General features: G+C 42.4%; 1 protein-coding gene across 2 annotated transcripts in view; it reads right to left on the bottom strand.

Annotated features, from left to right (window-relative positions):
- The window catches only part of PKHD1L1 (PKHD1 like 1), a 378,989-nt gene that overhangs the window by 107,265 nt on the left and 253,956 nt on the right, over positions 1-17,768 (bottom strand). For both annotated transcript variants that reach the window (XM_073679777.1, XM_073679778.1), the window contains exons 38-45: positions 16,374-17,349; positions 13,390-13,635; positions 11,372-11,521; positions 10,143-10,320; positions 7,865-8,021; positions 5,130-5,286; positions 4,964-5,043; positions 4,715-4,844 (exon numbers count right to left, since the gene is read on the bottom strand). In XM_073679777.1, the coding sequence (XP_073535878.1) occupies positions 4,715-4,844; positions 4,964-5,043; positions 5,130-5,286; positions 7,865-8,021; positions 10,143-10,320; positions 11,372-11,521; positions 13,390-13,635; positions 16,374-17,349 (2,074 nt within the window). The remainder of the gene's footprint in view (positions 1-4,714; positions 4,845-4,963; positions 5,044-5,129; positions 5,287-7,864; positions 8,022-10,142; positions 10,321-11,371; positions 11,522-13,389; positions 13,636-16,373; positions 17,350-17,768) is intronic.

The following is a 17,768-nucleotide window of genomic DNA, read 5'->3' as shown; positions in this document are numbered from 1 at the left end:
GGGTCCCCTAGACCCCTACCCCAAGCTTTTTAAGAGAATCATATATGGCGTGCCAGGAGACTCTATGGAATGCTTTCTCAGCATCCAACGAGAGTATCTAATTACAAATTTTTAACTGCATCTAGCCCAGGAAATACTTTGTGCCTAGTAGCAGTGTCTGCTAGTCAGCGGATTATCCCGGCTGTTAAGCAAGCTGCACCACCTGTAGTTTAGACACTTAATTTTTTCAAAGGAAATGCTTCGGGACCATGGGATACTTAGTGAAGAGCATCAGGAGGCACCCCAAGGCATAGGGGCTGGGACTGGCAGTAGGATGCCTTGCGGTGGACAGCCGAGCTCGATCCTTATAAAAGCTTTTTAACTGCAGCAGCTTTAGTGGACGCTACTGGAGCTGGAATTACCGCGGCTGCTGGCATGAGACTTGCCCTCCAATAGATCCTTGTAAATGGATTTAAAGTGTATTCATTCAAATTAGAGAGACAATTTAAATTAAAAAGCTTAGAGCTGCCTCCACCACAGGGGGGCTCGCTCGACCCACCAGCGGACAGGCACCAGTATTGGGAGAGGGGGGCTGGCCGTCAGGGTTCACCGCGGCTCTGGCACAAACCCGGCGACACGGAGGTGGCACGGGCAGGAGCGGACTTGCCGTGTCGGCTTCTCACTTTTTGGATTTTAGAAGGGCATGACATGCCTATATCTGTGTCTCCCCCTCCTTTTACTCCTCCACCTCTTTTATTTTCGCATGACTATATGTACTTGTCACTTTTCCATGTGTTAGTTATGTCTTCTGAGCAGTTTGTCAGCTTTTGGACACCTTTGAAGGTGTTTTCTATGTGTTTCTATGTGTTTTTGTTTGCCTGCCATTGTTTTTAACGGTGTTCGAAGGTGTTCGACGAACAGTTCGACGAACAGTTCGGCGAACACACGGGTGTTCGACGAACCGAACCGAACTCGAACACTACGGGGGTGGCTCAACACTAGTAACTACCTGACTGTTCTGTCCGATGCAGATCTCTGCTGGTACAGAGCAGTTACTGACCACTCTTGCTGGAGACTCTGTGGCTGACGTCACATCAACAGAGCAGCGGCTCTTCTTCCCCTCTGCTCTGTTGACTGCCGATGTCATGCTGATTGACAGCCAGCTCTCAGCGGCCTAACTGTGAGAAGCCATCTGTCAATCAGCATGACATCGGCAGTGACGACCAGTTATGAATCGCCGGCAGGAGCGGTCAATGACAACTCTTGATCCTGTGCCGGATAGAACAGGCAGATAGTTGCTAACTAGTTAGCAACTAACTTCCTGTTAGTTTTTTGTCTCATAGTAAAAAAATAATTTAGCCCTGGATATTTATTATTATTTAAAGGCCTTTGGCTTGATTTTGAGCCATGACAACTTGATGGATGAAAGTTCTGTAGGCAGATTGATCTTGTGCAAGCCTAGATAGGTTCACTAGGGTCTTCACCGTTATTTTGATTGTATCAGGCCATTGGGTTGCTGGTGTTTCTCTTTGTCTTGTTCCTTCTATTCTTCCGACCATGATGTCCTTCTCCACTGATTGCTGTCTTCATATGATATGTTCAAAGTAGGCAAGTTGTAGCTTAGTGATCCTTGCTTTGAGTGACATATCTGACTGATTTGTTCCAAGATTGATTTGTTTGTACTTCCTGCCATCAATGGCATTGATAACATCGTTCTCCAGCACCACATTTCGAAGGTGTCGATTCTTCTTCTGTCTTCTTTCTTTATCATCCAGGTTTTGCATCCATATGTTACTACAGAAATAAACAGACTATGTATGAGCCAGGTCTTCGTCACCAGAGAAATGTTCCTCAATTTGAAGAACTTGACGTCACTGTTGATTTGCCCATATCTATTCTCCTATTGAATTTCGATGTCGTCGCTTCATCTTGAGTGATTATTGATCCAAGTAGGTGGAAGTCCATTACAACTTCCAGTTCATTGCCGTTCCACTAAAATGAGTCTCGGTCGTACCTGGCAGTAGTCAATATCTTTGTCTTCTTTGTATTGAGTAGCAGTCCCATGTTCGAACTTTCCATCTTGACACTCTGTAATAAGTCCTTCATTCCATCTACGCTTGTTGCTATGATTATTGTATAGTCTGCGGATTAAAGATTGTTGTTGATTTGTCCACCAATTTTGATTCCTTCTTCTTTTTCGGCAACTTCAGGTTTCCTGAAAATAGCTTCTGCATATAAATTGAAGAGAAATGGTGACAGGATGCACCCTTGTTTGATGCCCCACTCTACTTTGACCCATGCCGTGTCGTCCTTTTCCATTCAGACTGTTGCTTCTTGATTGCTGTAAAAGTTCCTAATAAGGCTGATCAGATGGTTTGGCACACCCATATCCTTCATGGTATTCCAACTTTTCTAGTCCTGGATAACCCCTTTAACACCATGGATAATTAAAATAATTTGAAACATTGATAGATTTAAACACACCCTAAGAACACGTTTTCATGGAGACGTACCACCTTTCCTGATCTGACTATTTTCCCTTAATTCCCTTCCTCTTGTACATTATTTGTAAAATTCCAATCCCTTGTTTCCATAATATCCCATAATATTCCTTGTACACTAATGCACTTTATATCTGAGCATACACAAGTATTGGCTTGTGACACCTATATGTATACAAATTTTGGTTTTGCATGGATAGAAGATTTTTTTTTATGTTTTGACCTTCCCACTGTCATACCCATACCTTTTATTTTAACTATATGAGATAGTTTTTTTGTTTTTTTTTTAAGACAAGGTAGCATTACTTTTATATAAACTTTCATTATGCATTAAATGCAAAAAAAAAAATTAACCAATTGTGCCATTTTTTATTTATTCTACTTTCTGACCACCATTAATAGTTTATTGATTGTATCGTACTGGTTCTGCAATTACAGGGATACCAATTATATCCCTATTATTTACTAGATTGCAATATTTATTTAATAAAAACTGAATTACAAACTGTGATTTTTGCAACTTGAAAAAAAAAATCTTTGGCTTTTTACTTTTCAGATTTTTTTTTTTTTACCTATAATGTTTGTGCTTATAAAGATATACCGATATATACCAGTACATCAGGTATGAAAAAAAGCTGCATTGTGGTTTTTAGGCAGAGAAAATTCTCTTATATACAATTTCCTAGCCTGTGGCTCAATGTTAGGCCACGTTCACACCTTCAGTATTTGGCCAGTATTTTACATCAGTATTTGTTAGCCAAAAGCCTTAGTGTTTCTGTTACGGGTCATGAGTTTGAATCCCAGCAGTGATAAGAAGTTGAGAATGAAACATATGGAGGCATCCAGTGTGAGAAGACGGATGCCTGGGCCTGCCTTGTAGGAAAAAGAGAAAACAGGACATGAAAAAAGTGCTGTTCAAACCAGCGTCCTGACAACACCCCCTAGTGGCACAGGCGATATGACCGTCACTGGGTAGAAGTCCCCAGTAGTATATCTGGTCTGTATTGTGTGCTAGTTTGTCATACATGACATGCACGGTGCAGGAGATTACTCAAACGGTGCAGGAGATTACTTGCACGGTACAGGAGATTACTTGCACGGTGCAGGAGATTACTCGAACGGTGCAGGAGATTACTTGCACGGTACAGGAGATTACTCGCACGGTACAGGAGATTACTTGCACAGTACAGGAGATTAATTGCACGGTACAGGAGATTACTTGCATGGTACAGGAGATTACTTGCACGGTACAGGAGATTACTTGCACGGTGCAGGAGATTACTTGCACGGTACAGGAGATTACTTGCACGGTGCAGGAGATTACTTGCACGGTGCAGGAGATTACTTGCACGGTACAGGAGATTACTTGCACGGTACAGGAGATTATTTGCACGGTACATGAGATTACTTGCACGGTACAGGAGATTACTTGCACGGTACAGGAGATTACTTGCACGGTGCAGGAGATTACTCGCACGGTGCAGGAGATTACTTGCACGGTACAGGAGATTACTTGCATGGTACAGGAGATTACTTGCACGGTACAGGAGATTATTTGCACGGTACATGAGATTACTTGCACGGTACTGGAGATTACTTGCACGGTACAGGAGATTACTTGCACGGTGCAGGAGATTACTCGCACGGTGCAGGAGATTACTTGCACGGTACAGGTGATTACTTGCACGGTACAGGAGATTACTTGCACGGTACAGGAGATTATTTGCACGGTACATGAGATTACTTGCACGGTACAGGAGATTACTTGCACGGTACAGGAGATTACTTGCACGATGCAGGAGATTACTCGCACGGTACAGGAGATTACTCGCACGGTACAGGAGATTACTTGCACGGTGCAGGAGATTACTCGAACGGTGCAGGAGATTACTCGCACGGTGCAGGAGATTACTCGCACGGTACATGAGATTACTCGCACGGTGCAGGAGATTACTCGCACGGTACAGGAGATTACTCGCACGGTACATGAGATTACTCGCACGGTGCAGGAGATTACTTGCACGGTGCAGGAGATTGCTTGCACAGTACATGGCATAAAGACATTATCTCACATTATGCACAGCCTTTGCATGCACAATGAAAATTTAGGGAATTGATGGTAGATTTGGGTAAAATAATGAACTTAGATGTGGATTCAAGGTACTACAATGGAAATAATTGTAAAAGGATTTTTTTTTACCTGTTACTGTACATGTTATTCTGCTTATACTTACCATGAAGATCCAATGTCCCCTGTCTCACAGCTAACGTCTTAGCCCCATATAATGGCAACTCAGGAGAACGTAAGTGTCCATGTAAGGTGATTATTGCTTTGTGCTGGAATGGAGCGTCCTCAGTTCCAATCTAAATATAGAAAATAAGATGTAATATTGAAATAGAGGTGATGATTTCAGTCCCATAATTCCCTCCAACATCCTTCTATTAGCCAATCATTAGCACTCTAAATATGGGGGTATGAATACCTGAAGAGCGCCACCATCTGTTATCAGGATGTTCTCAGACTGCAGCTCTATATCTGCTTCATCAAAAACCAGAGTTCCTCCTGTTTTAAAGACGAAAAGGTTTTAGCACCTATATATTCAGCATTTTATTATTTTAATGCTGTGTATGGAAAGCATTCCCATTTACCTTGAATCAGCAACATCTTCAGCACTGGTGTACTCATATCCAGCAGTATCGTTTGCCCTTCTGTGATGACCGCCAGTGACCCCTCATCTGGTGGAGATTCTCCTCCCCATGTGTATTTAGAAGACCAGACATCAATGTAGAAAAAATCTGCATTGTCCTAAAAAGAATCGGGAAAAAAAATATATAAAAAAGTTCAAAAAAAAAAAAAATTACTGTCTAAAAACTAAAATAATACAATATATGAAATTATTTGGAAAAGATTAATTTAATTATTCATGCTCACTCATCCGTAACTGTATTTTCTATAAAACAACATGGGAGTGACTGTGCAGTCGTGGCCAAAAGTTTTGAAACTGGTTTTCGCAAAGTTTGCTTCTTCAGTGTTTTTAGAGCTTTTAATTGGACATTTCTATGGTTACTGAAATACAATTATCAGCATTTCATACATTTTTTAAAAACTTTTAATGACAAATACATCAAGTTTATGCAAAGACTCAATATTTACAGTGTTTAACCCTTATATTTCAAGAATTCTACCCTTTCCCCCTAGGCTTCTGGTTATCAGATTCTGGGCCAAATCCTGAATGATGACCACCCATTCTTGCCTAATCAGTGCTTGGAGATTATCACTATTTGTGTTTTTGTTTGTCCACCTACTTTTTGATTATTGACCACATGTTCTCAATGAGATTGAGATCTGGGGTGTTTCCTGGCCATGGACCCAAAATGTCAATGTTTTCTTCAACGAGCCACTTAGTTATCACTTTTGCCTTGTGACATGGTTTCCATCATGCTGAAAAAAGCATTGTTAATCACCAAATTGCTCCTGGACAGTTGGGAGGAGTTGCCCTTGGAGGACGTTTAGATACAATTTTTTATACAGTATATAGCAGTATTCGTAGGCAAAATTGTGAGTGAGCCCCCTTCATGGATGAAAAGCCCCAACATATAAATGGCATCAGGATTGGCATTGTAGGCATGACATTAGACTCATGGCGGTGTCTCCTTTTATTCTCCGGACAATCATTCTTCCAGATGCCCCAAACAGTCTGGAGGGGCTTCATCAGAGAAAATAACTTTGCAGGAAGTACTAGGATTGGGCTGCAGAGGACTTTGCATAAATTGATGTATTTATCAATAAAAGTTTAAAAACTTATGAAATGTTTATGAAGTGCGACTGTACATGAGCAACTACTGCACTTATCCACCCGGAACAGATGCCGAATACCCCCATTATTTTGCTATATTTTGCACAATAACACAAACCCCTCTGCTTCTTCTAGGTACCCTTCTAGATTCTCCCATAGTGCACCAGTTTACATGTGGCGCCCCTGAGGGTTCTACCGCCACAAGGATGCTGCACTTCTTTAATGGAGTGTAGTGTTCCTCCTCTGAGGTAAGAAAAGTGTGATGGTCAGGACTCCACCTCCACATCCAACACCTCACTTCTCCCACCAGAGGGGGCTAGAATACACTAGGTGCTGCCCTCCTGGTTACAGGGAGACTGGGGAATCAAGAGTTAGGGGAACCATTTAGTCAGCGAGGGTGGAGGACTCACATTTTAGTGACACTTAATAATTCATATTTAATAAAAAAAACATTTTGGTTCTGGGTCTTTGTATTGTGATCTCCCTCCCTGAGCGTGGATCCTGTGTGGGCCTGCAGAGGACAGAGACACGGCCCTCGTACCTTAGCCTTGGGGTCGAGGGGCAGGTTGCAGATAAGGAATGTCTGAACCCGGTCAAAGACCATGACCAAGAAGGCCCGGAGCTTTAGAGTGTAGCTCCACCGCAAATGGATCCCAGGGAGGATGCAGTCGGAGCAGTGTACGCCACCTGTCCTCGCCAACCTGATATATTCAGAGGGATTCCGGCTGCAAAAGGGGTACCGGCCCCCGACACCCGACCTTGCTACTCTACGTCCTGGTCGGGAAAGCCCTGTTGGCCCTGAGGATCCCACCGGGTAACGGAAAGAGCAGAGCTGCCACCCGTGCCCTTTTTCTGAGAGGAGTTCAGAGAGAGACCCGGCCTATCCACACACACACAGACAGGAAAGGACCCGGTCTGAAGTCTAGGAACACTCTGGTGCGGGGTCCTGATTGAACGCTGGACTTACTCGGAGGTTGTCGGACCCCCCGTCCCTGGTGACCGCAGAACTCCGCGAGGAGCAGGGAGTCGCCTTCCTACTGCCATCTCTCTTGTGAGTAAAGCCTTGGAAGTTCACCCCTATGGCCTCCGGACTCTTTATTCTGCGCCACACCGCACTATGCAGACTTTCTAGACTACTACCCCCGACCTTCTGTCTCTCTGCCCTGAGGCCTTGCTCCGCCTGTGGGGAGTAGTAACAACGATGGCTGCCATACCACCATGCCTCAGCGGACTGCAGCGGCGCTGGTGGCCTTCACCAGGTGCCACAGGTGGCGTAGTCGAAATCAGCCACTCAACCCGGATAAGCCCGTACCATCCTTTTTAAATTGTGACGGCCCTGGGCACGGAGCGGGTCCGGGCCACGGCTGCACCCCAACTCTCCATCACAGGACCCGACTCCGAGTCCCCCATCTCCCAGGGTAAAGAAAAGGGCTTTCGAGTAGAGGCGTCACATACATGTTTTGAGCTTATCCGTCCTGTTTTGAAGATTTCCTGTATCATCAGATTTTTGTCATAATATGCTATCCTGGACCATGCTTTACCCCCTCTCTTCCATGTAACGTCTAATTGTGTTAGCACGTTTCTTACCATCTTAGCAATGCCTTGGCCTTCAATATATACAGTAACTTTGGCTCTTTGGGAAGGAGAATGAGCACTTGTTATGCACACGATCTGGGTGACATTGGCCCACTGGATGTCACATGCGGACTGTGCTATGGTGACATTTATGGCGGAGGTGTTAGTACTGGAAAGAAAGGAAAAGGAAAGAAAGGTGAAAATGGATTAATTACTGGCATATTAACACAAGTCCTAGACAAGAAGGTGGAAAACCTCATGTCTTATCACGGAATCAGTCTCATTGCTGTTGACTATGAGGGACCCTCAATATAACCACATAGCAGAGATCTCATTGACGTTATGATATGTCCATTTATGCAGAATTAATGTATATGTATATTAGCTTCACATGTCTGAACAGATCACAAAATATAAGCTTAGCCAAAGTAGATCATTCCTTTCAATCTGAATTTCAATACATCCGACTTGAAATTAAAGAAAGCCCTACTTATTTTAGCCCTCGTACATCATGCCAAATTCAACCTTAAAGGGGTTATCTCACTAACAAAGTACATTTTAATTAATAATAAGTTCCAGAATTGGATGTGTTAAATAAAATGTTCCTGTGCTGAGATAATCTTATAAATGTGTCCCTGCTTTGTACTGTGTAATGGCTGTGTCTGACCGTACAGGAACGTGGTCTGATCATACCTCAGCTCCTGGACAGGGAGGGACGCAAAAGTGTATACAGATAGAATAAAATGGGATGAGGTCAGAATAGGCAGCTCACATTGCTATCCAATATGTCTATCTGGTTTAATACTGGATATATCAGGGTTAATGAGGATAAGAAGACGCTGCTCACACTGCTGTCCACCTTGACAGTCTATCTGATCTCATACTGGAGATACCAAGGGTGTTAAGGCAAGAAGAGGCTGCTCATACTGCTGTCCATCATGTCTATATGATCACATACTGGAGATACCAGGGTTGCTGAGGTAAAAGGAGGCTGCTCATACTTCTGTCCACCTTGTCTTTCTGATTTAATACTGGAGATACCTAGGGTGCTGAAGTAAGAAGAGGCTGCTCTCAATGCTGTCCACTCTGGTTTTCTGATCTAACACTAGAGTTGCCAGGGGTGCTGAAGTAAAAAGAGGCTGTTCACACTGCTGTCCACCCTGTCCTTCTGATCTAATACTGGAGATACCAGGAGTGTTGAGGTAAGAAGAGGCTGCTTACACTGTTGTCCATCCTGTCTTTCTGATCTAATACTGGATATACCAATGGTGCTGAGGTAAGAAGAGACCACTTACATTACTGTACACCTTGTTTTTCTGATCTAATTCTGGAGATACCAGAGGTACCAAGGTAAGAAGAGGCTGGTCAAACTGCTGTCCACTATGTCTACCTGACCACATACTGGAGATACCATGGGTACTGAAGTAAGAAGAGGCTGCTTACACTGCTGTCCACCATTTCTATATGAATCAATCAAGGTAAATGTATCTCCAGGTGAAAGCAGAGGATCTTCCTACTGCACATGCTCACGGCCACTTGTCCTAACAGTCTATGACAGGTTTCTGCTAGTGTAACAAGGCTGTGACCATTATAATTCTTCAGTGATTACCTCCATAGACAAAACAATTGTGATTTGCTAATTAACAGTTTTTAGGAATTTCTTTATAATGAAATTTCCCTTAGTTATCTATTTGTTTGTATACCCAGAGAACTCTTTTATGAGTACCTAAATGGAACATCTAGATAGACAGTGAAATTTCCATTCAGGTTTTCTAAGCGAAAACTCCTTTATGTATTACAGTATGAGCATAGTGGATGAAATTCTACAAAAGTTGTATTAACAAATTCCTCTCTCTGCGTAGTACAAGTATGAGTGCCCCAATGTAATTTGCGTATGAAATAATGACTTAATTACTTTTACGTGACTAGACTTGCCCCCTACCCCTCTTTCTTATTACCTTATCTTTGGTGGACTTACGGGCTGCTTTGACGTGACAAAATTGCAGTTTCGCATGTACAATCGTCTGTGAATGGCCAGCCACCATAACAAGATAAACTGGTGGCTTTGTCAAATAGCACCAAATTCAGAACAAAAGGGGGTTTATTGATATGAGAGCAAAGCTCAGGATACAAGCTATTGTGATAATTAATTATATTTAATAAAATTTAATATTGTGATGCAATGGGCTATGATCTTAATAATGAGACAACCCCTTTCCCATTCACACCCACTAATGTCACCAAACCAATACTGCCATTGTTGGTGGTAACCCACACATATGGTTGATACCTGAACTTGGATCCGGTGATTGTGAGTCTGGTCCCCCCGGCTGTGCCTCCTCTCTTGGGGGTGACATCAGATATGGTGGGAGTTAATGCAGAAGAGTATGTAAAGGAGTTATTGAGTTGAATAGAGTTATTTTCATTCACCACGCTGACATTACAGCTTTGGGAGGAGGTATTAGTGTCTGATGGAAGACATGATGTAAATGGTTAGAATAAACTATAACAAGATTTATCAGAATGTTTAATATGTGGAGGTTCCTTTTCTTGGACTGAACATGTGACCTGTAACCTTTCGGCTGATTAAAATCAGCCATCAATGGTCACTTCACCACTAAACTTATAGAGAGATGTCTGGTCTTGATCAAAGTTATCTCTATTGAGACCTCTAAGAGTTACAGAAAGAGACAGTCCCACCTAATAGAACAATTCAGAACATGTGGGTATCCTATGCTACTGGTATTGTATCCAATAAAGGAGTCCAATTCAAGAGAGGTCATCAGTGCTGTTAATTCTCTACGTGTTTTGAATATTCTTACTTCTTCAGGAGAACCACAGAGAACACTGTGGTTCTCCTGAAGAAGTAAGAATACTGCGAAACACGTAGAGAATAAACAGCACTGATGACCTCTCTTGAATTGGACTCCTTTATTGGATACAATACCAGTAGCATAGGATACCCACAAGTTCTGAATTGTTCTAACACTACCTTGGTCATGCCAACCTGTGGAGCTGGAGCAGCTGGGGTGCTTATATAAAACCTTTTACAGTGTTGTGTCTCACACAACCGCATCAGGTGAGGGGTACTGCCTTTTGCTTAATGTTGTAATTTGGATAACACGCTATTGTGCTTTTATTATTTCCCCAGCTATTTCCTAATCCCACCTAATAGTAATTTATGGCGGATACACCATAAATGCTGTTGATAAAATTACCCCTTTAAATTGTAATAATAATTTTCCTACATGACAGGAGAAGGGTACCTTTATATTTAGAGATGTTATTTTACCCATATTTTTGCATTACAAGAGATGAACCTAAAACTAAAGTGGCTGCCCACTACATTCGATTTGCTATTATCACCTCTGGCTGCTGCCAGATGTCAACAGTGTTTGGAGGAAAATTGCCTCTCCCAACTTGATAACTACATTTTGATGTTTTTATATACATTTTTTTTATAATTTTAACACATTTTCCTATATTATATAATTGCTATTGTTATAGCGGCTCACTTACCATTCCTCATGGGCGCTGCACAGTACAGAAAATTTGCATTTGAACTTTCTTGGTCCACTTGACACTCAGAGTTGCACACAAACACCTTGGACAGTTCATTAACAAATCCAGAGCCAGAGATTGTGAGAATTAGCCCACCGCCAAAACTGCCTGTATAGGATCGAATAGAAATTATGATGTTCACTAGATGAACACTTCAACACTATAAGAAATCGTAGGACAGTTTGATAACAACCCGAATTGCTGCCATTACAGCATTACAGGCCGCACTGTTCCTACTTTACTGAATGATACATTTGCAGTAATTTATAAATAACTACAATATCAATATATGAGACAGATCTGCCATTGCTGTAATACAGGACTCAAAATGAGGAGAATTGGTTCCCAAGGGAGGAGTTTGCATCTTGGGATCTAGAAAGTGGTTGGAGGAATGAGAGCGGGGCACCTGGGGTAGCAAAAAAGTGTTTGCGCATTGAAGACCAGTGTGGAGCAGATCTCTGAGGAGACGGAGAAGGAGCCAATGTGACATGCACAAGTGGTGCTGTTGCAGAGTGTGACATGCAGAAGTGGTGCCGTTGCTTCAAAAGCATCCAGCAACTATTAGAAGTAACACAAGCACAGGAGACAGGAAGTATTGTGCTCCAGAAGCATCCAGCAACTAGAGGAGTTAACACAGTCACAGGAGACAGGGGGTGTTTTAGCAGAGTCTCAGGGGCATTGTGGGGAAGTTGTTTACTGTCTGGCTAGAGCCGAAGAGAAAAGTGGTGTATGATCTGCATCTCACAGAAGGCAAAGGAACAGAATTCAGGTCAGGAGGGAAGCTAAACACAGGTCAGATGTACTCCCTGAGCTAACAGTGAGGAGTATTATTGGGCAGAAAGATAAGGACTGGAAGGAATCCTGTCATTAGGATCATCTCCCTAATCAACCCCCCCCCCCATCTCTAAGCAGGATAAAGAATGCTGTGTACTATTGAGTCCTTGTGAAGGAAAAGCCTGTGGTTGTGTATGCATAGAAGTGTGCTGCGAAGAGATCTAATCTTTGCTGAATTATGCTACTGAAGAGGCTGAAGTTACTGTGCCTGCTTTATTAACCTGTACTGTAATGAAGATCGTGGCTGTAATATCCCTGAATTGCACTGGCCGTGCTTCAGATTAAATTCAGCAACTGAATCTATCGTGTGCCTGAGAGGAGCTGCAGCCTATGGTCACCCTGAGTGATGGTTCGCCCAGGATTCCAACAAATTCATGAAACCCGTCTCGCCCTATCTGAACCTAGTGGCTTGCGTGTAACACCAATCAACAAGGATGTAGAGTCAGTGGGCTATCGCATCCCTCCCGAATCAGTGGTCCCAAAGTGCACATTACAGATTGAAAGGACAGGAGAGTCAATGTAGAAAAGTGCAAGGTAGATAGGGACAACCTGCACAGGAATTAGGTTAGCAGTAAGCACCCAGTGTATCAACAGCACAACTAAAGAGATTATTCAATAAATAACATTTATCACTTATTCATGGGATAAGTTAAAAAATCACGATTAGTGGGGGCTGATGGATGGTACCCAGAGGTGGACACACCATTGGTGCAACCTGGGGCCCAAGAGGTAACAGGGCAAACTTCCACATCCAAAGCAGGTGGAATTGTGCATTATGGTGAGCTATTGGGCTGCAAAGGGCCCATTTATTGTTCTTGCACAGGGGCCCTTCTCTTCTCTATGTCCACCTCTGAAGATACCACCACTTATAACATGAACTGAGGTCCATATGAAGAGGTACTGTGCATGTGTGACCACTGCTCCTTTCACTGTCGGTGGGAGCAGAGTCCATACATGTGTACAACCACTTTCATAGAAAAATCGTAAAGCTGGACCCCATTTTTGCAATTGACGAGGTTGCATCTATCATACATGTATCACCTATTCTGTGGATAGATAGTGCATGTTATTGGTGGGATAATTCAATTCAAATACTAAAATCAGAGCCACTTCATCCAGGCTCACTTATATTTAGGACTCACCTTGATTTGGAGACACACTAGTCATACTGAGTTCATAGGAGAATTTGGCACTGGATCTTGCAAACCCCTTCTTATTTTGGAATGAAAGAGGAAATGTGCCGCCCCAGTGATCTCCTACAGTGCAGTTTAGCTGGCTGTCAGATGCTGATATGATGGTGCATTTGGCATTGCCAATGGTCACTGTCATCTGTGAGGTTTCTAAGCCAAAACCAGAACCGGACACTGTGATGTTGGTCCCTGAAGGTCCTGAGAAACATCATAAGAAACAAGATTCATAATCAGAGGTACAGCTTTACATACTCTATAACCTGGTGCTCATTTTACCTTTATAAAACTTTCTATAAAGCATGGGCACAATTAGTCCTAAAGTGAGTATGCACTCTTGAACACTGTATTTCATGTTTCAGACACTGAGTCTTGGGCTGTTCACAAGTACTTTTTTTTTTGCAGACTAAGGTCCCAATTCATTAATGTGTTTATGCCAGAATTCTGGCGTAAAACACCTTAAAAAGTTTTCACAATTTATGCATAACAAAGTTGCGCCAAAATGTTGTGATTTTTGGTGAATTTTGGTTTTGGCCAGCTGTGCCAAAATGGCTGCAGTTGGTTGGGGAACAGCTAGGACGGGATGTGGCAAAATCTGCCCAAAAAATTCATTAAAAGTTGCCTGGAGTAAAATTTCTTCTGAGGTTATAAGATGCTCCTAATTTAATATATGTCATGTGCCTCTTGATAAATTAGGCGTATCTTATTCCTACGCTTCCATCATTAAGACTGATGTGCGAAAAGTCAATCTTAATGAACTGGAGTCTTAATGTCCACAAAAAAAAAAATTTGGAGCCCTGTCTGATTTTGATCCAAGTCACAGTTCAAACTCGCCTATGCATGTCTACGGGTCCATGAAAAATTCAGACACCACACTGGTGTCATCTCCGTTAAATCCTAGTGCTGTCTGCTTCACCTCACTTTGCTAGGAGAAGCTGGAGTAACTTAAGTTTAACGTTCAAGAAAAACTGATGGTAAAACTGATACATGACCAAAAATTGATCAAAATGTGATCCAAAACACTGATGAAAATCAGTCCGTCTTTTTCACGTACAGTAGAAAAACAGATTTCAGATTTTATTTATAAGGTATGTTTTATACATTATTAAAATTGCTTGCTCTACATTATTATTACATAAAAATTAAAACGACATTTACGCTTAAAGTTAATTTTCTCTAATGAGTAGAATTTAGTTCTAGACTTTTTTTGACTGACTTCATAACAAACATTTACAACTGTGAACAGTGAAAAATCCAGGGACGGGAAAAAAACAAAAGTCACGCACACACTTTTTTTATAACTCTGAATAGGAGTCCATGGTCAAGTCTCATCACTAACTTCAAATTATGGCTGATTAACAACCTAACAATGAGAAAAGATGTCAGCGAGAATTTAATGTTGATTATTGGCCATTTGCATTAAGCAGGGCTGTGGAGTCGGAGTCATGGTCCATTTTGGTGGAGATGGAGTCGGAATTGGAGTCAGTATAAAATGGACTGACTGACTCCTAAAATATATAATACATTGGGTTCATTAGTATAATACAGGATGTGCTGTAAATGTTTTCATAAGAATTTAGGAAAGTTATGAAATGTCCTACAAATGTCTGTTCTGTTCCTGATCTAAGGATGTAGGCTTTTAGTTGAGATAAGTCTGTGCTGTACTTTATGTACATGTTGAGTTGTGAGGCAGTGCTGTGGAGTTGGAGTCGTGGAGTTGGAGTCAGGAGTCAGGGAAATTGAGGAGTCAGAGACAGTGATTTGGCTTACGGACTCCAAAGCCCTGAAATAGTTGACCAATTAATGGCCAATAATTGGAAAAGTGTAGTTATGTGTAAATTAAGTGTTAATTAAACAGAATTCATCATCTTTCCGCCATCTCATTCAACCCCCCCAACTGCCTTGGGGTAACCCTGGACTCTGAACTCTCCTTCAAACCACATATCCAAGCCCTTTCCACTTCCTGCCAACTCCAACTTAAAAATATCTCCTGGATCCGCATGTTCCTCAACCATGAATCTGCAAAAACACTAGCGCACGCCCTCATCATCTCCCGCCTCGACTACTGAAACCTCCTTCTCTGTGGCCTCCCTTCCAACACTCTCGCACCCCTCCAATCTATCCTAAACTCTGCTGCCCGACTAATCCACCTGTCCCCACACTATTCCCCGGCCTCTCTGTCAATCTCTTCACTGGCTCCCCATTGCTCAGAGACTCCAGTTCAAAACTGTAACCATGGCATGCAAAGCCATTCACAACCTGTCTCCTCCATATATCTCTGACCTAGTTTCCCGTTACATACCCACACGCAACCTCCGATCCTCACAAGATCTCCTTCTCTACTCCCCTCTTATCTCCTCCTCCCACAATCGCACACAAGATTTCTCTCATACATCGCCCCTACTCTGGAACTCTCTACCCCAACATATCAGACTCTCTCCAACTGTGGAAACCTTCAAAAGAACCTGAAGACCTATCTCTTCTGACAAGCCTACAACCTGAATTAACCATCGCTCCACCATACCGCTCCACGACCAGCCCTACCCTCACCTACTGTATTCTCACCCATCCCTTGTAGACTGTGAGCCCTCACGGGCAGGGTCCTCGCTCCTCCTGTACCAGTCGCCGTCATGTTTTGTTCAAGATTATTGTAATTGTTTTCTCTATGTATACCCCTTTTTCACATGTAAAGCGCCATGGAATAAATGGCGCTATAATAATAAATAATAATAATAATTAATCATGTGTAATTAAGTGTAAAATAATAAGAAAAGTCTAAATAATTTGTGTTCGCTAACAGTTGTCATGTCCATTGTCAGATTTAGGCACCTAGTGATAGAGCATCTGTAGGACATCATGATGTCACAGTGCATTCTCAGTTTAGTTTCACACATACAATATGTAATCTATAACATAACATTAAGCTTTTTTGGTCCTACCTGTGGTTGGAAGAACTGAAGTTACAGTCGGGGTATCGGCCTCGGAGTAGTAGAAGCTGAGTGATGGGTAAGAAGCAGATGGTATGTTGATGTTCAGGGTGGCGTTTTTAGCAGTGGTGCTTGGAGGAGTAATGCACTGGATACTATGAGGAGTAACTGCTGTAACTGGACATGGTGCACCGCCAATCTGCACTGTGGTGTTGGTAGAATAAAATCCATTCCCTTGTATGAGTAGAAGAGTTCCACCTACAACACTTCCAGAAGGTGTCATAAGAGCGACTTCTGCAGGACTGTTCATGGTGAAAGACCCCTGAGCCAAACCTTTACTTAGTACAATAACATTCACAGGATAGCTTCCGGCAGGAATGGGGTCTATGTTGCCTGTTAAATCTGTGTCATTGACATCTATTACATCTAATTCAATGTCACCAATGTATACTTTTACATCATTGAGATCCTCCCCAAAGCCAAGGCCATTGATGTAGACCGTGGTGGCATTTCGGACTTCAGTTGGGTAAACACTGGATACTTGTGGTGTAAGTTCACTGGAAAAGGTAAAGCTGCAGGATCCGATGCACTGGGCGGTGATTCCCTTCACTGTTACCCCAACATCAACATTTTTGAAGTAGCTCGGTAGGGTATCACATACAATATCTGTGTAATTTACAGATACAATGTCACAATCTAACCATGACACAACGATGCTGCCATTTATGTACCCGGACCCATGTATTGTGATTCTAGTCGATCCTGTAACGGACCCGTTGTTTGGTGAGATATAGTCAATGTGGGGCAGCAAAGCAAATCGCCTGTCCATTTCATTTCTCAAAGTGTTGATGCCATTGCCCAGGTTGTTTACTGTGAGTGACACCATTTCTGCCACCCCAATGTCCATGGAGTCCTGAGGATCCACCTTACAAGTCAATGTATTCTCGTCAGCAGAAGACACAACACAAGGATACTTGCCAACCAAAACCTAAGATATAATAAAAGAGGACACGTTTTTTTTTAGGGAATGAAAGTAGAAACCCAAAAAAACATCCTGACAAGCTACATGAAATCTGTCACCAAATTTATATTGCTCTGACGGCAGAATAAAACAGACACAGATTTATTTGTTAAATTGCTGTCGTTTTTCAGAAAACGATAGCTGGAAAGTTACAGATTGAGCTGAGTCAGGAGTCCTCTCAGTGATTTACTGCAGAGTCCTAAATATTCATGAGCTGCAGATTATCCGCAATCAACCCCCAACCTGTACTCGCTGATTGTCACATTTCTCCATGTACACAATATTCAGCTGCGGGTGGATGGAGGTAGCCTGTCTCACATGAAGCTGAGGACTTAGCTAATGTTACACCTTCTCAGTGTGGTTTTATGAACACTCCAAGATCTTGA

Source organism: Phyllobates terribilis, unplaced genomic scaffold (genome assembly GCF_046119375.1).
Source record: "Phyllobates terribilis strain yellow unplaced genomic scaffold, ASM4611937v1 Scaffold_4__5_contigs__length_816908805, whole genome shotgun sequence".
Lineage (NCBI taxonomy): Eukaryota > Metazoa > Chordata > Amphibia > Anura > Dendrobatidae > Phyllobates > Phyllobates terribilis.
This window is presented reverse-complemented; position numbering and strand designations above follow the sequence as displayed.